Below are 23,861 nucleotides of genomic sequence, written 5' to 3' on the forward strand. Positions count from 1 at the left end.
TCAGTAATGTCCATACATCGTCTCTGATTGAAATACATAATGTACAATCAAAAGCTTAAATTGCATAATGACCGTTCAATCACTGACGCACCATCTGGCCCACACATGGTCTATGCTATGCTCTCAAAGTGGTGAATCTGTTATTGGCCAAGGGAACCCCATTGCATCAGTCTTCAAATAATTCCCAGTCCTTGGATTGTGCTAAATGAACTGCACATGTGTTTCTTGGTCATAACATCACTGTTAAGCAATGTTTCCACTGCAGTCACATGCTGTAAAAAAAATACAAATGTGGCTTGATTTTTTTTTTACAGCATGTGACTGCAGTGGAAACATTGTGCACATATATGTATATAAATGTATATAAAACAAAATTATTTTAATATTCTAACCCTTCCCTTGTGAAGTTATGATTAAACTTATATGTTCCACTAATGCATGAAAGAAAGGACAGCCAAACTGTAAAATGGGATCCAATATAAGTTCTGAAAAAAATTAAGGAAAGAGCCCCACAAATTTTAAGGTTCATTACATTAATTGAGCATTTTTTTTCCAGAGTCAAGCATGGCATCATATCAGATAATCATTGAGTCTGTGTAGGAGGAATAGCATCCTTCCATCTCATAAATGTAGCACTTCTGACAATAAGAAGAGCAAAGGCAACTACATGGGATTGTAGCCATACAAATTTAAGTCAGTTGACTTACTTATTCCTAATAGGGCAAGAAAAGGATTAGGAGCCAAATTAATATAAACCAATAAAGACAAGGTACATAACATACTTTCCCCAATAACTGGAAAGCAGAGAACATGACCAAAACAGTCTTACAGCTATCACATTTTGACGAGAAATTAGAATAAAATTTAGCCAATTGAATTTTGGAAAAGTAAGCTTAATGTACTATTTTAAATTACAATAATGAATGTCGGGTGCATAGACAAAATGAATTAACCAATTTCAAGATTCAATTCCATGTAGCGTCAGAAAATTATTGTTGAAAATCTTATTCCCATAATTTCTTCGTCTTGTCCAGGGAATTACCACTAGACATCAATAATAACTCATGGAGAACTGATGACAACTCTCTTGGTTTAAGATTATAAATCTGGAGGGGAGTCACGTGATGGAGTAATGGCTGGTAGGGTAAAACCAGCCCTCTCCAGAAAAGAAAAAGTTAAGAAAAGACAAAGTTCAATAAATATAAAATATAAGAAATAAAAGATAAAGTTGCAGAGAAGAGAAAGAAGATGGCACCTAAGAAGGAAAAAGTAAAAACAATGGGGGAAAAAAAAGAAAAGAGAAGGCCTTAACTGCATGAAGGAACAGGGAGCCGTGGTGGAGAAGAGCACCCAATCTCAGAGGTTGGTGTCGGCCCTGCGGAGTCACGACCCCACCCCCCCCGACTGCAAAAATGGCTCTCTGAGCCAAACAAAAGTGCGCATCTGCGCATGCACAAGGAGTTGCGCATGAACAGTGGACAATCTAAGGTAAAGGAAAAGACCTATAGGAGGGGGGTTCAGCCGAGGAGCGGGCAAGCACGGCGCGATCAGATGAGGGACGCCCAACATCAGGGCTCTCAGCTGGAAGATGAGGAAAGCGGCAGGAAAGGGAGGAAAGTACCAGGTGAGAAAGAAAGTCGACGGGGTGAACGGCAAGAGGAGCAGCAGCACGAGTTTCGACAGATGAGCAGCTCAGGCAAAGACCAACAGCAAGAGGCCAAGCAAGAAGAGACCCAACAAAGTGATACAAGCAACTCATCAGAAAAATCAGAAGAGGCACAGATACAAAGAAGAAGAAGACACAAATACAGGTACAGACACAGAGGAAGAAGAAGACCAAGATCTTCACAGAGAGATAGAAGGTAAAACAGATGGACAGAATATAGATAAAGCTTTTTTTGAAGAACAAATGAGAGCATTAAAAGAATGGTTTTCATTAGAATTTAGTGCAATTGAAAGAAAAATGAAAAGAACAGAAGATAAAATGCAAAGATTAAAACTAGTTATGACAGAAATAGGGAAAAGAGTAGAAAATGTGGAAGAACGAGAAACGACTATAGAAATGGAAGTAAACGACTTAAGAGGAAAATTGGAAGAAAGTGATAAAAAAATTAAAGAGACACAAGAGTTGTTAGCTCAGAAAATTGATTTGTTGGAAAATTATAGTAGGCTAAACAACATAAAAATAGTGGGCCTAAAGGAAGATGAAGAAGGCACAGATATGAAGGAATTTATAAAAGAATGGATCCCGAAGGTCCTGGGAATGACAGAAATGCAGGAAGGAATGGAAATAGAAAGAGCACACAGAACACTAGCTCCGAAACCACAGATATATCAAAAACAAAGATTCATTTTAGTAAAATTTTTGAGATATACGACAAGAGAAAATATACTGGAGCGGGCAAGGTATATCATTAGAGAAGACAAAAAACCATTGGAATACAAGGGTCAAAAAAAATTTTTTTACCCAGACATAAGTTTTGAACTCTTAAAGAAGAGGAAGGAGTTTAATACAGCAAAATCGATCCTTTGGAAAAAAGGTTATAAATTCTTGTTAAGACATCCAGCTGTGCTTAAAATATTTATCCCGGGGAGCAAAGCAGACTGTTCTCGGATCCGGAGGAAGTACAAGAATTTGCAGAACACTTGCAGGACAGAAGGAGAAATGTAATAAGAATGAAGAATGGTGATAAAATATATACAAAGATGTAAAAACAATGTATATGTAAAGAACTAAAGAAGGGAAAGAGAAGGGAAGGAAGGAAGTAAGGGGGGAAAAAAAGGGAGAACTTTGTTATAAGGTTTTTTTTTAGTGTTTTCAGGAGGGGTTGGGGGAGAGAATAACCGTCACTGCGAAATCAGTTGACACTTGTGAGCAGGATCGCAATCCAAATGGAAAGGGGAGTTGTGGTTGCCGGGCAAGGGATAAGGGACAACGCAGAGAGAGGTGGGGGTGGGGGGTGGGTATTTGGGATTAAGGTAATATTGGATGTGAGAGTGTTGTTGGAGTATTTTATGTTTTAAATGTGTTGTCATACATTGAGTTTAAAAAGGGAAAACTGAGAGATGAAAAGGGGGAAAAGGGGGATGGTGGTGGTGAGGAAGCGGAAATGAGGTGCAAAGAAGATATGAGATGGCCATGTTGAACTATATGACTATAAACATTAATGGAATAAATAACCAAATTAAAAGGAAGAGGATATTAAATTTACTGAAAAAAGAAAAAATAGATATATCATTTGTGCAGGAAATGCATCTAACTGAAGTGGAACACAATAAATTAAAGAGAGACTGGGTAGGGCATGTAGCGGCAGCATCATATAATTCAAAAGCTAGAGGTGTAGCTATATTAATTAATAAAAATGTACCAATCAAAATAGAGGAGGAAATAATAGATCCAGCAGGGAGGTATGTAATGATAGTGTCAGATATATTCAAAATTTTGGAATTTGCTCAATATATATGCACCTAACAAGGAGGATCAAAAATTTATGCAGGATATTTTTTTGAACATTGTAGATAGACAAGGAAATATAGTGATAGGAGGGGATTTTAACCAATGTTGGATAAAACTGGACAAAAGACTAGTAAAAAGAATAAAGTGGCCAGATTTATGGTTAAATCAATGCAAGAAATGAAACTTATGTATATATGGAGGAGGCAGCACCCAAGAGAGAAGGAATACTCATTATTCAAGTAGGCATAAAACATACTCAAGGATTGATATGTTTTTGTTGTCGGCCCATATTCAAGGGAGAGTTAGGAAAACTGAATATAAAGCTAGATTGCTATCTGATCATTCACCCCTGTTATTAGCAATAGAACTGGAGGACATCCCACCAAGAACATATAGAGGTTAAACTCCACGCTACTTAAAAGGTAGGAATTTAGAGAGTTTATTGAATGCCAAATTAAAACATATTTTGAAATAAACATAGAATCAGTGAAAGACAACTTTATATTATGGGACGCAATGAAAGCCTTCATTAGAGGATAGATAATAAGTTATGTAACTAAGATGAAAAAGGACTACAATTGGGAAATAGAGCAGTTGGAAAGGGAGATAGTAAGTACAGAAAAGGAACTAGTAAAAAGGGATGATATAACAAAAAGGAGAGAATTGGTGGACAAAAAAATAAAATACAAAACATTACAAACGTATAAGGTGGAGAAGAACGTAATGAAAACAAAGCAAAAGTATTACGAACTGGGAGAAAAAATACATAAAATATTAGTCTGGCAACTTAAAACAGAACAAGCTACAAGAACTGTATTGGCATCAAGGAAAAAGGACAAACAAATTACATTTAACCCAACAGAAATTAATGAAAACTTTAAGGAATTTTATGAACAATTATACCAAACTGAGAATGAGGGGAAAGATGATAAAATAGAGGAATTTTTTAGCTAAAACTGAACTGCCAAAATTGCAAGAAGAAGAACAGAACAAAAACTAATTAAACCATTTGAAATAGATGAAGTACAGGATATATTAAAAAAAGCTGCCGAACAATAAAACTCCTGGAGAGGATGGATTCCCAATAGAATTTTATAAAACATTTAAAGAATTATTAATTCCTCCTCTCCTGGAAGTAATGAACCAGGTAGAATAAAAACAAAACTTTCCAGATTCATGTAAGACAGCAATAATTACAGTAATACCAAAGACGAGGAAGGATCCACTAGATCCACTAACACCAGCATCATATAGACCAATATCTCTACTTAATTCAGATTATAAAATAATAGCAAAATTATTAGCATACAGATTGGCCGATTGTGTACCAAAAATAGTAAAACAAGATCAAACTGGATTTATTAAGAAAAGATGAACAGCAGATAATGTCTGTAAATTTATTAATCTAATTCATGCAGTTCAAGGAAATAAAGCTAACAGTGGCTGATACTTTAGACGCAGAAAAAGCCTTTGACAGAGTAGAATGGAATTATTTATTTAAAGTATTACCGAGGTTCAATCTACCAGAAAAATGTATTAATTGGATTAAAGCATTATATAATGGACCATTGGCGAAGGTAACAGTAAATGGATATGTATCGAACCAATTTAAATTAAGTAGGTCAACAAGACAGGGATGTCAATTATCCCCCTCATTGTTCACTTTAGCAATAGAACCATTGACAGAACTGATAAGAACATAAAATAAAATAAAATAACAGGGATAAAAATAAAGGAGAAGGAGTATAAAATCAGTTTATTTGCAGGTGACATCATAGTATACTTAACAGAACCTGAAATATCAATAAAAGAATTACATAAGAAATTGAAGGAGTATGGAGAAATATCGGGGTACAAGATCAACACAAATAAAAGTGAAGTGATGCCAATGAGTAACGTGGATTATACAGAATTTAAAAAAGAATCACCATTTAAATGGCAAACGCCATTTAATTATCAGCCACTAATAAAGAAATTGCAGGAAGACTTAGAATTACCGCTAATGTTGATAGGGAGGGTAAATTGCATTAAAGTGAATGTCTTCCCAAGGATACAATACTTATTTCAATCATTGCCAATTCCCTTAACAGAGAAATTCTTTAATGAACTAAAGAGAATATTAAGGAAATTCTTGTGGAAAGGGGGGAAACCGAGGATAGCATTAGATAAATTAACAGAGAGGTACAAACAAGGTGGTTTGCAGTTACCAAACTTTAAAAATTATTATAGAGCTGCACAAGTAAGGTATTTATCAGATTTTTACCAGAAAGGGAAAAACCAGACTGGACTAAGATAGAACTAGATAAAATAGGGGAGAAGGTACCGGGACATATACTTCATAAGTGGGATGAAAAGTTGGTGCAATATAAAAGCTCACCAGTATTGCATCATTTACTTAATATATGGAAGAAAATCCACTTAGAAAGGAAAAAAAATGAATGACCAAATACCAAAATTGTTATTGACACAAAACCCACTAATCCCTTTTACAAAAGATAACCTTTCCTTTAGAGAATGGGAGAGAAAAGGAATCAAAAGAATAGAAATATGTTTTTTTTGGGAAGTAATTTATTAACATTTGAACAGTTGAAGTACAAATATGGAATAACTCATGGTAAAATGTATGCATATCATCAACTGAAAGCTTATTTAAAGGATAAATTGGGAAACAGTCTGAGATTACCAGAAGGAAGCAGCCTTGTGATTACAGACACAATGATAATTTAAAAATTTGTAACAAACATGTACATTAAGCTGCAAGATAAGGAAAATGATGAAATAAGCTATAAATCTAGACAAAAGTGGGAAAAGGATTTAAACATGAAGATAAAAAATGAAACATGGGAAAAGTTATGTTCTGAAACTATGAAGAATATAATAAAATCAAGGTTACGCATGATACAGTATAATTGGTTACACAGGTTATATATCACGCCTCAAAAGTTAAAAGAATGGGATCCAACATTATCAGATAAATGTTTTTGATGTAAGAAGGAAATGGGAACAACAGTACATGCAATTTGGGCATGTGGGAAAGTGAAAAAAATTTTGGGAAGATCTAAATCAGGTATTAAATAAAATCACAAAAAGCAACATACCAAAAAATCCAGAGATCTTTCTTCTAAGTAATATAAGAAGTAAAGAACTAGGCCTCAAACTGGATGAAGCGCAAAAAAGATTTATTATGATAGCCTTAGCTGTAGCAAAAAATGTATAATGTCAACTTGGAAATCAGAAGAGAGCCTGAGAATACAGCAATGGTCCATGGAAATGAATAAATGTATTCCATTGGAAAAAATAACATATAATAAAAAAATAAAGTAAAATTATTTGAACAAATTTGGGAGCCATACATGGAACATAACAGAGAGGACTTCCACCCCCTAAAATGATAGAATGAGAAGAAGATGAAATGAACTGACCCAGTGTGTAAAAGTAGATGACACTATTTTCTTGTTTATTTTCATTGTGTGAAGACATTTTTATTTACATGGTTTTATTGTATTGTATATGTTGAATATTTACTGGTTTTGGAGGGGGGTGGAAGGAGGGAGGGAGGGTATGGGGGGAAAAAAGGGAGAAAATGTCACTGCGCATATTTAATGAGAAACATTTGTATATATTTTGGATGATATGGTTCACAGTGTGAAAAATAAAAAAATTAGATTAAAAAATTTTATAAATCTGTATCATCTTTAATTCCAAATCTTGAGGGAGTTTTAATAGCAAGGAATTTTTTAAAAAAAATCATATTCAGTAACTATCTAAAGGAATGATATTTAGTATTTTGAAGATAATTGTTCAAAAGAGACCAAATTTTGGTCAGTAAAGAGATCTTGGAAAGATTGGATGCAACCTCTGACCATTGACAAAAAACAAAATCTTGTATCGAAGGTTGAAAATAATAGCTATAAGGGACTGACTGATAAAAATCTATGGCATCCACAACGTTTTCTAAATAGAAACTGAATTCTCAGCGTACGTTTAATAACAAAATTTTCGTTAATTTAGAAGCAGAGAAGTGTAATGGAGCTCCAACTATCAAAATGATGGAATACTTCTTGGTAGAATCAATTTCCAAATTAAACCAAGTAGCACATCCTGTCTGTCTTTATGATGAATCCAAAAATTAATATATCTAATATTAGCTGTCAAATAATATAATCTAAAATTAGGCACACCAATCCCCCTTTCTTTGTTGGATTTTGAAGGAAAGTTTTATTAAGGTGGGGGTTTAGTGGCCCGCACACGAAGACATGGACTGGCCCTCAAAATGGCCAAGAATGCGGCGATCACGTGGACTTGGGGGCGGCACCGGCCGTCCCCCAAGGTAACCTCCCACGGCGGGAAGATGAGGAACTCTGGTGGAAACACCAGCCAATCCAGGATGGCACTCCGATGACACAGGGCACTGACATCAGTGCCTGGGCCTCATATAAGCGCGACAGCCAGAGCAATAAACCAATCTCGTTTTCTAAAGATATTCTGTACGTGTCATTCTTCTCCATGCTTGTGTAATGCAAATGCTATATTGGTGACCCAACACGTTCAACCGGCAGTTGGACCCAAAGATGACAGATCAAGCAGAGCCAGTGACCATCCACCTGGTCTCACTCAGGTTCCCAAAGTTTTGGGTGTCGCAGCCACACGTGTGGTTCGAGCAGGCCGAAGCTCAGTTCTAGCTTCGCCACATTTCCGCTAACGACATCCACTACTTCTACATTGTGAGCACTCTTGATCAGGACACAGCATCAAGGGCTGTAGATTTTCTACAGCGGCCTCTGGAGCAAGGCAAATACACAGTCCTCAAAGAGCTGTTAACCCTCACTTTTGGACTTTCCCAGCAGGAGCGCGCCACCCAATTGCTACATATAGATGGATTGGGGGATAGGGTTCCTTCTGCCGTAATGAGCGAGATGCTCACTTTAATTGAGGGCCACAAACCTTGCCTGCTCTTTGAGCAGTCTGTTCTGGAGCAACTGCCTGAGGATATCCAAGTCTTGCTCACAGATGAGGACTTCAGCAACCCTTGGAGGGTTGTGGCCCGGGCGGACATGCTCTGAAGAGCAAACAAGGACACCAGTGCCATCATAGACCATATCAGAAAGTCCCACGAACAGCCGCCTGTGAGATCGAGACAGCGGAGAGGCAAGTTAATACCTGTTACTATCATCAGTGATAGGGTGTGGAGACCCATCGATGCTGCCCACCCTGCAAGTTTCTGGGAAACACCCTGGCCAACCGTCATTGATGGCTGCGGCAGTTGGCCCACGTGATAGCCTCTTCCTCATCTGGGACTCTCTATCAGGCAGTCATTTCCTGGTCGACCCTGGAACCAAGATATGTGTCCTACTCCCTGCAAGCCTCAACACCTGCAATGGCAAGCAAGGCCCAGAACTGAGGACAGCCAACAGCTCCTCCGTTCAGATGTTTGGGACCAGCACCATTCCCCTTTGGTTCGGCAACAGCTGGTTTACGTGGACCTTCACCCTCGCCACAGTTTCAATGCACCTTTTGCACAACAGAACTATTCAGACTCTGCCTCTGGGAAAAACCAAGCTACCTGTCCCCCACCTCTATTCTATAACACTTTAGGACAATGAAGTTCCCCTCTATCATGGCATCACAGTTCTCCATGGCTAAGCCAAAGCATGGGGTAAGGGATCATAATTTGACTGAGAGCCCCCTGCTCCACATCAGGGCACACTGACTCCCTCCCGAGAAGCTCATCTTAGCAAAGGAAGAGTTTAATAAAATGGAGGAGCTGGGGATTGTATGGAGTTCCGACAGTCCCTGGGCCTCCCTCCTCGACGGTGCCCAAATTAGCATGAGTGGGGTTGAAGACCATGCGGCAACCATGCCCAACAGGTATCCTGTATGCCACATCCAAGACTTTGCCACCAACCTGCACGGGTGTTTTCCAAACTGGACCTCATCTGGGGGTCTACAACGATGCTAGTATCCCAATTCACTTCCAGGATGTCCCCAAGGCTGTAATTATAACCCTCTTTGGCTTCTTTGAATTTCTCCACTTGCCCTTTCGTCTAAAGAAGATTGCACAAACTTTTCAACAACTGATGGACGCAGTGCTTCCGTAAGCAGGTCAGCCAGTGGGCCAAAACCTGCATGCGCTGCCGGTCTCCAAAGTGCAAGTTCACACGAGAGCACCCGCACAGACTTTGGAACTAGGCGCAGTGCAGGTTCAGCCATGTACTCATTGATATAGTGGACTGTTACCAGTTTCCTGTGGGGTGAGATACCTCTTGTCCGTGGTTGATTGCTCCACGAGGTGGCCTGAGGCAATCCTGCTGCCTGATACCACCACAGAGACCTGCTCCAGGGCACTCATCAACACATGGGTGTCCAGATTCGGGGTCCCAGAGCACCTAACCTTGGCTAGCGGGGCACAATTCACCTCTTGGTTCTGAACAGCGCTGGCTAACTTCCTGGGGACACAGCTCCACCACACCACGACATATCACCCTCAGGCCAATGGGTTGGTGGAGCACTTTCACAGGCACCTCAAGGCAGCCTTGATAGCCTGGCTCAAGGGTCCCAACTGGGTGGACGAACTGCCTTGGGTCCTGTTGGGGATTCATACCACACCAAAGGAGGACTTCAATGCCTTTGGAGGCGAAAACTGGGGTCCCTGGTCCCACGGTAACCTCTACCACACAGCGAGCCCAAACATAACAACCCCAGGGACTTAAAGATGTGTCAGTATGTATTTGTGAGAAGGGCACATACCAACATCCTCTACAATGACTCTACGAGGGGCCCTACAGGTTTGTCAGGGACAACAGCTCCACCATCATCCTGTACATGGGTGATAAGGAGGAGACTTTTACAGTCAACCACCAGAAACCAGCATATCTGGACTGTAAGGAGCCGGTCTCTACTCCTTCTCCGTGATGCAGAGGCAGACTGCCCAAGGCAATGGACAATGGCCTGATCGCCGATTCTTGTGGGGGTGGGGGGTGTGTGGTCGTGTAGAAGCCCGTGCATGGAGATGCAAACTGACACACAAAATGGCCAAGCGTGGTGACCACGCAGACCTGGGGGTGACACCGGTCGTCGTCCCAGGTGACCTTATGCATGGCAGGAAGATGGAGAACCTGGCAGAATAATGGAAAACTCTGGCAGGAACAGCGGCTAATCCCAGGCTGGCCTGATGACACAGGGCCCTGATATCAGTGCCTGGGGTCCATTTCAGCGTGACAGCCAGAGCAATAAACCAGTCTCATTTTCAAAGGCTTTGGTGTGTGTGTCATTTTTCTCCACACTCACATAGCACGAATGCTACAAGGGCATTTTGGTGCACATCAAAATGCTCCAGGCTGACTTTTTTCCATTTCCTGTACCAATTACCTTGTGGGCTCTTCATGTGAAAGTATTAATAAGTTGCAAAATTAAGGACAGATTTTCTGCCTTGAGACCATGTCCCTTGATAATGTTCTGCAAACTCATTACATAAAGGATCAGTACCATCAAACAGCTTCCTCGTGTGACTTTGGACAAAGCTCAATTTTGAAAAAAAACATGAGATTACCAGGTCATTGTATAATTTGCTATTTATAAGATCTTGCATTATGTAAATGTACTGCCTCAATTTTATGCATGACCTGTGCGGTTTCAAAAAATATTGAGACAATGTTCATGTAGTTGTAGGGCTAAAACCAATCTGCTAGAAGAACTCATTGGGTTGAGCAGCATCATTGGGTGGAAAAATTGTCAACGTTTCGGGCTGCTTGATCCATTCATCAAGACTGAGTTTATCAAGATCATTGTTCATACCACTGATGCTGCTCAACCTACTTGATGGTTCTTTTGTAGTGTCATAATGTTAAAAAAATCTTAATGGCCTTCCTATGCATTTGATTGGTCAATTAGAAGGCCATGTCAGGGGATTGTTTCTGCAGAGTATAAAGGTGGCTTTTCCTTCACAGATCAGGCATATTTCCTGATAAATATTTGGAGATAATCATGTGTGGAAGAACAACAAAGGACTGTGATTAATTGGTAGTTCTACGATGGACAGATGTGAATATCCAAAGTTAATTGTGCACCCTCTGTGATTGCATTGGTAATAGCAAAACAACAATGATGTTAACCTATCATTATGCTAATCCCAGTTGCATTGCATGAAACACAGAACCACCTGCATCCAAATATTAATTCACAGTTGCTAAGCATTGAGGAGATTCTCTCTCTTTCATTAACTCAAGGCCTACTATTTGGAATACTATGATTGGTTGTGAACTTTGTTATTTTAAAGCACTAAAAAAGGAGCAAAAAAAGAATGCGATAAAGAGAAAGTTACATCTTTTTGTAATGTTTCATAAGACAGTGGCTCCTTACTCATGGTAACAATAGATTATGAGTAAGGTAGGCAAGATTTTCTGAGTTGAGGGGAAGATTGGAACCAAGGGATATTAATGCAAGGTCACTTCCAAATGCAGTATGCAATTTCAGAACAAATCTATAACCCAAAAAGTGGTGAGAGAATGCAAGTAATTGCAATGAGTAGTTGAGATATTTAGCAAGGAGTAGAGATATATGTACTTTGGTGAAAATGGATGAATCTGCTGTCTAAAATAGCCTGTTTCTGTTCTGTAATCCACTGTAGAGGGTGTGGTGCAAAGATTCACCAGTATGTGAGGGTATATCTTCCACGCGAGGAAAATTTGAAAGAAGATTGGGAGATAACCTTACTGAAAAGCCCTTAGAGGGTTCAACTTCAGTAGACCTAAGCTGCTTTCATGTGAATCGCGTGGAGAACGCAACTCTGGAGTGGCTGCGTGTGTCTGCGAAGGGACGTTCAGGTTGCAGCGCTGAAGGCGGTGTTCTGCCACCTGAAAGGTCTGAAGCGAAGAGAGGTGCTGCGGAGCAATCATTGGTTCCTGAGTCGGGGCAGGGGCAATCGTCTGACAGCCCCCCTCCTCGCTGCCTGACCCCCCCCCCCCTCCGGCGCAGGACTACGGGGCTGAGGCGGCTGGCGCGGGACGCCCCAGCCCTGTAGTCCCACACCAGGGGACTGTCAGGCAGCAGGGACTGCTAGGCACCTGAAAGCTTGCCTGGTGCTACTTTCAGGTTCAATGGGGTATTCTCCAACTCAGAGAATATACCTACAAGAGGAGGGTTAGGTAAATGCTCCTCCTGGCCGGGTTCTCCACTTTCAGGTGGCCACCCGACAGCTGCATTGGGGTAGAATAGGCGGCTTTTCCATCTGGTATTCTGGCTACCTGAAAGCGGCTCTAGAAAGGATGTGGCTGCTTGTGGAGGAATCTTGAACAAAGGCTCATTGTCTTAAAATAAGAGGTCACCATTAATACTGAGATTAGGAGAATGTCTTCAGTTAATGGAAGATGGAATTTTGGGAATTTCTACTGAAAGGAGGTGTGGTCATTAAGTTTATTGGGAACCAAATGATATGGGGATAGAGACAAAACATGAGGTTGGGGAAGATCAGCTTTGATTTTGTTGAATAGCAGACTATAGTCAAAGGCTGACTAACTTGCTCCCGTTCTTGTACTCAAGTGGTATGGAGTTCAATGTGAATGAAGGACAGGCAGCCTAGTTAAAGCCAGCAGAACAGGTTCTATATTTCAAAAGACATTCATTCAGCTGCTTTTTTAAAAAAATATCACTCCATCAGATTATTGGTAGTTTTTACTGAAACTTGCTTTTTTATTTTTGAGATCTTTTAAATTGAAATTCCCAAGCTCTTCTTGCATTCTCTTCTTGCTGATTGATGACTAGTCCAGTAACATCACTACAATGCAGCTGTTGGGAATGAGCTCAAATTGAGGAAAGGACAGAAAAGGGAAGGAGACTCCATTCACTTCCTGAGAACCTGCCAGGAATGCTTCACAGCTAAAAAAAGATCACGTTTGAAGTATGTATAGCCATTATTGTTACTTATTCAAACAATTGTGAACATAGCATGCCTCCACAATCAGATAAATGATTAGTTATGTAATTATACATATTGGTGAGGGTCAAGTGTCATCTTGGGCACTGAAAAGAACTTGATTACTTTCCTTCAAAGAAGGTTTTCAAATTTCATTCTGTGAGTTGAGCAAAGTAAACCTCCGTCACATACAGATGTATATCACCATACAGGAAATCCCCTTGAATATGGTCTGCTCTTCAACAAAATCAAAGCAGTTCTGCCACATCTCATTTTCCAGCTCTATCCCATAATCCCTTGTTTCTCAATGACTGCACCTCCAAAGTCTTTTCAAGCAGGAAATTTCCAAGATTAATCATTCATTAACTGAACACATTGTTCTTATTTCAAGATGAATAGACTTGCATAGGCCTCACAAACTGCGACTGCCAGATATGCAAGAAGGAGATCCATAATCAATTAAATGAGGTGATCTCATTGAAACGTACATAATTCTTCCACAGCTTGGTAGGCCAGATGCAGAGAGGATGTTTTACCAAGATGGAGAGCCCAGATGTAAGCATTGGAGTCTCAAATTCTAAATCTGAGATGAAAAAGACATTTCTCATCCTAGGGTGGTCATTCATTAGAATTATCAACTCAGGAGGCCCTTTCTGTTGTTAAATATATTCAAGAAAGCATTCCATTGATTTTTGGTTGTTCAAGGAATCAAAAGATCACTGGTTAAATTCATGAAAGTTGCTGAAAGAAAAGATCATCCATGAACAGGAGAGGGGATAGAAGAGGATGGATAGCATATACCATAAACCCCTAAGAATTAATGCATTACAATATACATGTTAGGGTTGAAGTACAGGTTGCTGTGAACAATAGGAGCAAATACAGTGATGAGCTGGGAATAAAACCAGTGCCTACAAGAAGCATATGGTCTGAAATTCAATTTTGCTTCTGTGAATTTTAAACTATATGTTTAATAAACCCATTGACTACACCAAAGGATTCTGTGGCTGAAATCTGTGGGTCAAGATCTCCTGAGTCATGCAGCATATAGTCTTGAGAGCTCACTTCTTGTGTAGATTTGAGTACAAAGCCTTTGGTTAATTTGGGAAATGCTATTTAGAAACCTAATCATGTTTTTTTTCTCTCTACAGCTCTGTAGTCCCAGGCTTAGAGATTGTGATGTAACAGATCGACATGTGGCCCAGCAGGGTTTATCTTTGCAGTCAGCTTTTAAAGAGACAAGCAATACACAGCTAATGTACATAGCAATACAATGCTAATGAATCGATGCTTGAATATTGGAAGCCGGTTGGAGGATGCTCCCAAAGGAACAAACTGGTGAATCTAGGTAGCATTTTCAATTTATTGGGCATGATGGTCAAGGAGATCATCACCGGTTACAGTCCACTACTTTTGACAGGAGATTGCTCAAGATATTTGCGAGGATATGAATGAGGTGTTACTTTAGGTTAATGTGAGCTCCTGTAATGCTTGTTTCTGTGGGCTGAATAAAAAGAGGAATGTCCCGTTCTTCAGTGTGGAGATCAGGTAGCCTGCAAATGTCTCAATCAGCAATCAGTCATGGACTCAGATGATGCTGAGGCTGGTAACCTGAGAGTGATGGCAAACCTGACGTCAAAAGGTAAAATTGTTAGTGCACACGCAAGGTTGTAATTGAGATCATAGGTCACAGATCTCAATGAGGACAAAGAATTAAGCCTGAGTGAAGGCCCATTATATCAGATGATCTGGGGGAAATGGGGTTATTAAAAGTTCAGGTTATTGTGCAAGTTCCATTTTGAAAATCTCCCGATAGCTGAATTTTGTGTGCTTAACTGTTGTTATTGGGGAAGTTTCTCACAACCATAAGAAAGTACAAAGCTGGATGAAAATGCTGAGTAGCAAGTAAGGAGATGAAATTCTTGATGACACCCAGAAGTGTGGAAAATCACAGCCCCACCTCTTTCACCCCCTGACAACATCACTACCCAGGTTCGATGGAGTTGTGTGAACTTTTATCTTAGCTGAGGTTACTACTTCTTCCAATCACTTGAGCTTTCCGATGACTAGCCTTTCCAAGCCTTTCTTGGGGATTGGAATAGATTGCATGGAGAGAAAATGAAATCATAACCCATTGCTTCCAAACATCTAAAACCAGGATCTCCCCCACATGGGTCTCTCACTCAATTACATCTCACCTCATGACTATTTTTATTCTCGCTCTTGGATCTTGCTAGCTTCCCTTTAAGTATCCCCACATTGCTCACCTCATCTACCAGTGCTAGTTTTAGCGATTAATGAGTTCCTATCCAATTTACAAGTGATGATTCAAACTGTTATTAGACCATTTAAAGTAAACCCAATAATGACCTCATGTAAATGTCACAAATTGCAATTTGTCAAAAACACATGAACAGATGAATCCAGAGCAATTCCTGTCCCTGACAAAGGACTGCTGTATTTGATTTATGTTGCATGACATTTGACCTAATACTCTGTACACTGGAGAAGAATTTAAAAAAAAAAGAAAATGTTGTTTAATTTGCAGACAGCAGGTTTAAAGAATCTTTTACCCCACAGGCTTCTAATTTGTCTTTCTTTTTCCACCTCTGTGAAGGGCTTAGGACGTCCTAAATGCATGAGAAGTGGAAATGTACTGTATATTTCGGTTTATAAGACAACCGGCAGATAGGTTGACCCCTTTTTTTATTAGCTTTATTTTAATGGTTTTATGATATATCTGGTGTATAAGTTGACCCCCATTTTACAGGCTGCCTGGGTCTCCTAGAAACAATCCAATTTTTAAAAAATAACAAATATTGTATGAAAAGAAAGATAATAGGGTTAAATAACTTGGAAATGCGTTGGTCAGAGGTAGAAGGCCGTTCAGCCCTTTATATTGATACTAAACTTTTACCACTGCAAATTATTAGTTCCACCTTCTTGGCCCTCTCTGATGCCTCATTAATTTTTCTTTGCCATATATTTATCCAGTTTCCCTCTTGAAGATGAACATTAATGTTATGCAGTGAATGGATAGAATCTGGAACCAACCTCTACCACATCTGAAGACCATGTGTCACTTTTAATCTCTTACTCTATATACTTGTGAACTGTAGTTTTAATCAAAAGTAACAGCTTCCCACTATCAATTCTGTCCAGGCTCCTCATTTTTTAAAGTACTTCCATCACATCTCCCCTCATTCTTCTCTGAAGTAAACATAAAAAATCCCAGCTGCCCCAATATATCCATTTAACTCTAATCCCTTGTCCTTGGATTCATTCTTGTAAATCTTTTCTGGACTCTCTTCACATCCTCACTTCCTTCCTAATGTCAGACAACCAGAATTGAACACAATATTCCTACTGAGGCAGCTCCAGTGTTTATAAAGACTGTCCTGCTTTGATACTCTATTAAAAAAGGCCAGAATAGTATATACCTTATTAACCACATTTTCAACTCACCCTTTCACTCTGATCTGTGCGCCTAAATCTCCCTCTGTTACAATGCCCTTTTAAAACACTATCCTTTATTCTAAACTGCCTCTCTTTATTCTTCCTATCAAAATATTTCATCTTACATTTCTTCACATTAAACTTCATCTGCCATATGTCTGCCCATTCCATCAGCTTGTCTATATTCTTCAGCAATCTATGTCTGTCCTTTTATCAATTTACAATGCTGCCAAATTCCTTATCATCAATGCACTTCAAAATTGTGACTTGTACCTTCAAGTATGCTGCATTAATGTAGACCAAATGAAAGCAAAGACCTTCCCACAATCCCTGGGGAATTCATCTTCCTACAGTCCAGAAAAGAACCATTCACCATCACCTCCTGTGTCTGTGATGTAAGCAATTTTGTATCCATCCTTTCAAAGTTCCTTTCAGGTCATCTACTTTAACTTGTCATGAATTTAAAGTTGAACACATGGAGCATTTTCAATAAGTGATTAAAGGTGTTTGAGTTTTTACTAATATAAATGTGTTGATATGGCTAGGAATTTGTGATTTATGAAGGGAGTAGTCAATTCTACAAAATCAGAAGATTAAAGATTGGTTCTGGGTTTAAATTAATTTTCTGGATTTTTCTCAACTAACTTCAGAACTTGGGGTAGCCCTCAACCAATAAACATTTTTTTTAAATACAGTAAACCCAGTAAAAAACACCTGTATTTACTTGTGTGACAGAAGTCAATGTACTTTATCAAGATTTATAGATGACAAAGCATTTTAAAGTGTTGTTGGGAGATATCATAGTCCATTGTTTAAATGTTTTCTTTAATGTAAAAATCTGCTTACTTTGTGCCTTAATAACTGCAAGACTGGAAAATCTACAAAAACAGACTTGCATCAAGGTAATGATTGATAGTATGAGTAATTAACAGATAAATACATTATCATAATATGGAAATTAAAATCGTTCTTCTGATTTAAAAAAACTGTTCATTGATGAGATTGTCTCCCCAAAGATCCAAATACAGATATATATGATCATTTTGATTCCCATGTGGATATTATGATGAACACATTTACGGCAGTCGTCTTAAAAGAAATACGTGACTCCTTCAACGTGTCCGTGGATGATTTAGGCTTAATTTATCTCATCCCTGTATATAGATCATAGGCAATAAGCCAAATAAGCTCATTTTGTGATAATTCAATGAAGTAGAATTGAATTCGTGGAGGGAGAATTCAGACAGGAGATTGATGACACTAATAGGCCAAATGGCTGTCACTTGACAGGTGTAATATAGAATTTGTCCTTTTTTTTAACCATCTTTAACCACTGTTACTATCCATCTGTGCTACTATACTGCATTTCTCACAATTTGTAAGGTTGTGGGGGGCAACCAGGGAAATGGGTCTGATAGGATAGTGCATATCAGAGACAGCCAAGTCGAAGAAGTGAATGGACTCTTGTGTTGTAGCACTTCAGAAATTCTAAAGTCCAGTTGACAATAAAAGATTATATCTTTAAATTCATGTGATGTATTGCTGACAAGATCTGCTCTTGTCCTTCAAAAATTGCCTTTGAATTCAATGGCGAGCTAGGTCATTACTGAAGACAGTTAATTTTCAACCACAAAGATTTGGACCTGGATTTGCAAAAAGTACAGATTGCATCACTGTAATTGATTTCCTTATTGAAAGGACATTGGTGAATCAAATAGGGATTTTACAACAATCTCTTGGATTCAGTTACCATTGCCTTTTTTGTTATGTTAAATTAATACACTAAGCTGAAAATTTGTGTCCACGTGCCAAAAAAAAACAATCTGCTGAAGGAACTCAGTTGCTTGAGCAGCATCAGTGGGAGAGAAATAATGGTCAATATTTTGGGCCAGAACCCTGAGCAACCCTTCATTAAGTGTTCCAGCCAGAAATGTTGACCACTCTTTATCCCACCCACCCCCCCCCCCCCCCCACACACACACACAGATGCTGCTCAACTGACTGAGTGCCTCCAGCAGATTGTACATTGCTCCAGAATTCATCATCTGCATTGGTTTCCATTCACATGTTGGGAATTAAGCTCACATCTTCAATACAGGTACAGGTCCAACGGTACAAAAACATTACCGCTGTGTTACCCTACTTCAGATTTGGTTCATTGGCACTTCTCCCTTTGTATCTGAGATTTTCCTCTGAACATTATATTGTTTTAAATATTCATCTTCCAGGATCTGGACATCATTAGCAAAGCCAATACTTATTGCTCATCTCCCATGGCCTTTGAAAAGGTGATAATGAGCCATCTTCTTAAAACAGTGCAGTATATCTAGTGAAAGTGCTGCTGGGAAGGGAGTTTCATGATTTAGTTCCAGTGATGTTTGTCAGAGTGGTAAATATTTTCTGAGTCAGGATGTTGTGTGTTTTGGAGGGAGACATGCAGGTTGTGGAGTTTCCAATGCCCTTGTCTTTTGTGGCAGTGATTGTGAGTTCAGGAGGTCCTGGCTAGGTCACCTGTGCAAGCACTTGCTCTGCAAGCACTGTAGCTTCAATGCATTGAAGGTGGAAGGAAGGAATGTTTGGGATGGCGTGCTATATTGGAGGCGAGGGTGTCAATGCATTGATGGTGGAAGGAATGAATGTTTGGGATGGCGTGCTATATTGGAGGCGAGGGTGTCAATGCATTGATGGTGGAAGGAATGAATGTTTGGGATGGCGTGCTATATTGGAGGCGAGGGTGTCAATGCATTGATGGTGGAAGGAATGAATGTTTGGGATGGCGTGCTATATTGGAGGTGAGGGTGTCAATGCATTGATGGTGGAAGGAATGAATGTTTGGGATGGCGTGCTATATTGGAGGCGAGGGTGTCAATGCATTGAAGGTGGAAGGAAGGAATGTTTGGGATGGTGTGCTATATTGGAGGCGAGGATGTCAATGCATTGATGGTGGAAGGAAGGAATGTTTGGGATGACGTGCTATATTGAAGGCGAGGGTGTCAATGCATTGAAGGTGGAAGGAAGGAATGTTTGGGATGACGTGCTATATTGGAGGCGAGGGTGTCAATGCATTGATGGTGGAAGGAAGGAATGTTTGGGATGACGTGCTATATTGGAGGCGAGGGTGTCAATAACTCAGGAGAAAGTCAAGATGCATCATCTGTTTAATGCTCTGGCTGAACATGGTTGCAAATGCTTCAGCCTTGTCTTTACCCTTGTCATCTGCTGAGTCCCATGTTTCAACATCCATTCTGAGTGTATTTAAATAATCTTTTGCTTAGTGTGTCTCATAGACATCACTAACCACCACAAGGCTGATGAACCTTAGAAAGGGATGAATCTTACCTTGTTAGTCATTTTTTTTTCTTTTCCATTTATTTATACATGGGCCAGATTTATTGTCCATCCCTAATTGCCCTGAGCTGGTAATTCACAGACATGAGACTGTCTGAAGTCGCAAGTAGGCCAGGCTGGATGAGGAAGGTGCTTTTCTTTCCTGAATGATATTAGTGAACCAGATAGAATTTTACTGTCTAGTAGTTTCAGAATCAGAAACAGAATTTATTGTCATGAACGTGTCATGAATTTTGTTGATTTATGGAAGCATTACAGGGCAAATATTTTTATAAATTACCTTTAAAATAAATAAATTAGTGCAAAAGAAGAGAAAGTGATGTATTAGTCTGTGGTTTGTTTTCCATTCAGAAATCTGATGACAGAGGAAAAGAGGCTGCCTTGTGCCAATGGGTGTTCATCTTCAGACTCCTGTAACTGCTTCCTGATGGCAGCAGTGTGGTGAGGGGACTTGAGGATAGAGGCAGCTTTCTTAAGGAGCCATGTCCTGTTGGTGTCCTCCATGGAGGGAAGACTCCATGATGGTGCTGGCTGAGTTTACAATTCTGTAGTTATTTTCTGTCCTGTGCATTGGCACCTCCATATCAGACAGCATTCAGAATACTCTCAACAATGCACCAGTAGAAATTTTCAAGAGTCTGGTTGCTGTAACTCTTTATATTTGGTGTTGCTTAATTATTTTAATTTAAAATCCCCAACTCATGGTCAGAACTTTGACTGCCAGCCCAGTAACTTAAAACCACCATACCTCTGACTCAAATCATCACCAAGGCTTCTGATTAAATAAAATGGGACGCAGATCTATTTTTAACTCATTGTTTCCTATCTTTTTTTTAAAGCTGCAGTCATTTTCAAATAATTATTTTGTGGTATCGGTAACCATGGTGAGAGCTGCAGAAATGTGACCTGTTTATATGGAGAAAAATAACCAAATGCAAAGATAAAATGAAATAAATGTCAATCTCAGTAACATTTCAAGTTCCACACAAGTTATTTTTATTCATTCTTGGGAATGAAGCCAGCAATCATTGTCCAGATTGTCCTGGCAAAGGCAGTGGTGCACTGCCCACTCTTAATGCTGCAGTCTTTTACTGAAGGTGCTGTTGGGAGAGGGAATTATACTCAGGAACACAGATGGAATGACAGCATATTTTCAAGTCAGGATGGTGTACAACTTTGAGGGAATCTAGGTGTTCCCAAGCACTCTGCTGCCTTTGTCCTTCTTTGTAGCAGAAGTCACATTGGAAGTAAGATGGTGCCAGAGTAGCTTGGAAAAGTCACTGCATTTTGTAAATGGGATGTACAGCAGCTGCTTGTGTACTGTTGGTGGAAGGAGCAAATATTTAGGATAGTGGGTGGGGTTCCATTCACGTAGACTGTTTTGACCTTAATGGTGCTGAGCTTCTCCAGATGAAGCAGACTCCTTATGAACAGAACAGGGGAAAATACTGTTGGGTAGGATTTCTGCCCACATGTCTGTACTACAAATCTGCTGCCTGATGGGCATCATGGACATCAGTCTTCCCTCCATCGAGGACACCAACAGGACATGGCTCCTTAAGAAACCTGCCTCTATCCTGAAGCCCAAACTGTACTACAAATCTGCTGCCTGCACATGATCTGCAACCCTCTACCCTATATGATAATTACCTAGAAGCTTTGCAACATTACAGTCATATACCCTTCATCACCATTTGTGGCAACCTTTCCAGGTATCTACCAGTAACTATGTAAAACAAAGAATAAAAACATTGACCTACACATCTCTTTTGTGCTTTCCCCCCTCTCCCCCCATTTTCAATTTATGTCCTCTATTATTTGACATTTTTATCCTGGGAGAAAAGACTCTGACTATCACAATTTTAGAAATTTCTATCATGTCTCTCCTCAGCTTCCAACACTCCAGAGAAGGCAACTGAAGTTTGTCCAATCTCTCCACATACCTCATGTTATGTGATACAGGCATTATCATCTCTTCAGTATCTTTTCCAATGCCTCCGCATCCTTATTGTAGTATTACTTAATTGACTTCCCTTGAAAGTGACTGCAGCAGTTAACCATAAGCATGTGTTAAAGTCCAACAAATCCTGATACCAAAACAATCAAAACAACTAAGTAAGCAGCCCCACTACATATGTCCTTTAACAGAAGATTCTTTACAGGGCATCCTGTTTGAGAGGAGTGAAGTAACTACTTTCTCTTTCTGTACTAGCTGAACATTCTGGTGGACACGGGTAGCAGCAACTTTGCTGTTGGTGCAGCAGCACATCCCTTCCTGAAGAGGTACTATCGCCGCAGTCTGTAAGTACAAACCCTTTGCACGTGCAATGAAATTGCATTAACAGGCTAAAAGCAACACCCACCTGCCCCCTTGCTTCTACCCAAGACCAATAAGCCAGTTTTATTTGTGGTGCGAAGGAGAAAAGCTTGCAGAGAAGTTAGAGGAAGATGTTCCTGATGGGCCTGGTGAATAGGCATTTCATTTTTCCCACAAAGTGACTAAGAAAGTAAAGAGAACTTGCAACATCTCGTAATAGACCATTACTTTCAAGGTTTCCAATGGAATTAACTCTTAACTATCTTTCAGCTTGGGAGCAATTCGGGATAGATAACAAATTTTTGGCAAATAAATAAATAAAATTCCTGCAGCTTACAACCTGAGAAGGAAGAAAGGAAATTAATATATTCTTGCCCTAGAATTATTGATAAACCAGATTGGTTCATAGATTGGGGGGGGGGGGTCTCCTCTTTGAGGAGAGATTAGATGTATTATGAATATATTCATCAGAGTATTAGACAATCAAGAGGAGATCACTTGGAGAAGTAGGGATTGACCACAGATGGCTCTTGTTGCTTTGTTGAGGGGAGATTCTTACTGACAAATTTGATAATCTTTTCTGATGAGGTCACCAAATGTACCAATGAGGATGGTGCAGTTGATGTAGTTTACAGAGACTTCCATAAAGCCTATGACAAAGTTCCACATGAGAACCCATGGGGGTCAAAATTGGCTTGAGGGGGCTCAGAGGACTGTCATCAAGGTATGTGTTTGTTATGGGAATCCTATGACCTTGATGTACCATAGAGATTGCAGCTAGGAGTTCTGCCATGGACATGTTCAAACTGGCTGTAAATGATGAATAATTATAATGAATAAGTTAATTGATGACAAAAAAAATTAGTGGAATTGTAGATTGTGAGGAGATAGTCATCTATAGAATAGAGTTAAATAATCTACACTGTAATTGTAGTTTACACAAAAATGCTGGAGAGATTCAGCAAGTCATACAGCATTTTTAAGTCGTAAAAATAAATGTGCATAACTAAAGTTTTGGGCCTGAGCTAAAGCTGCCAGCCAGGTGCCTGAATAAAATGGTGGGCGATGGGCAGGGTGAGGAGCCTAGACCCACAGTTAAGAGGTCATAGGTAGATATGGATGGGGGGAAAAAGCTGAGAAGTAATTGAGAGGAGCTTCAGAATGGAGTTAATCATTTGGTAGGATGATCAAGGGAAGATAATCCTGAAAAAAATGTGAGCTGTTGCACTGAGGGAAGATTATTAAGGCAGAACATGTACAGTGAATTGAAGTAAGTATTAAGAAACAGGGACATTAGTGTACATGTCCAAGAATCCCTGAAGGCAACAATTCTGGTAGATAAGGTAGTTAAGAAGATATATGGGGCAAAGAGC

General features: G+C 39.6%; 1 protein-coding gene across 4 annotated transcripts in view; it reads left to right on the forward strand.

Moving 5' to 3' along the window:
- Nucleotides 1-23,861, forward strand: part of bace1 (beta-secretase 1) — a 163,433-nt gene that overhangs the window by 17,929 nt on the left and 121,643 nt on the right. For all 4 annotated transcript variants that reach the window (XR_011343425.1, XR_011343424.1, XR_011343423.1 and 1 more), the window contains exon 2: nt 22,384-22,472. Coding sequence is in view for 1 of the 4 variants with exons in the window: in XM_069895026.1 (XP_069751127.1) it covers nt 22,384-22,472 (89 nt within the window). In the remaining 3 variants the exon portion in view is untranslated. The remainder of the gene's footprint in view (nt 1-22,383; nt 22,473-23,861) is intronic.

This window comes from Narcine bancroftii, chromosome 8 (genome assembly GCF_036971445.1).
Source record: "Narcine bancroftii isolate sNarBan1 chromosome 8, sNarBan1.hap1, whole genome shotgun sequence".
In the NCBI taxonomy this organism is placed as follows: Eukaryota; Metazoa; Chordata; class Chondrichthyes; order Torpediniformes; family Narcinidae; genus Narcine; species Narcine bancroftii.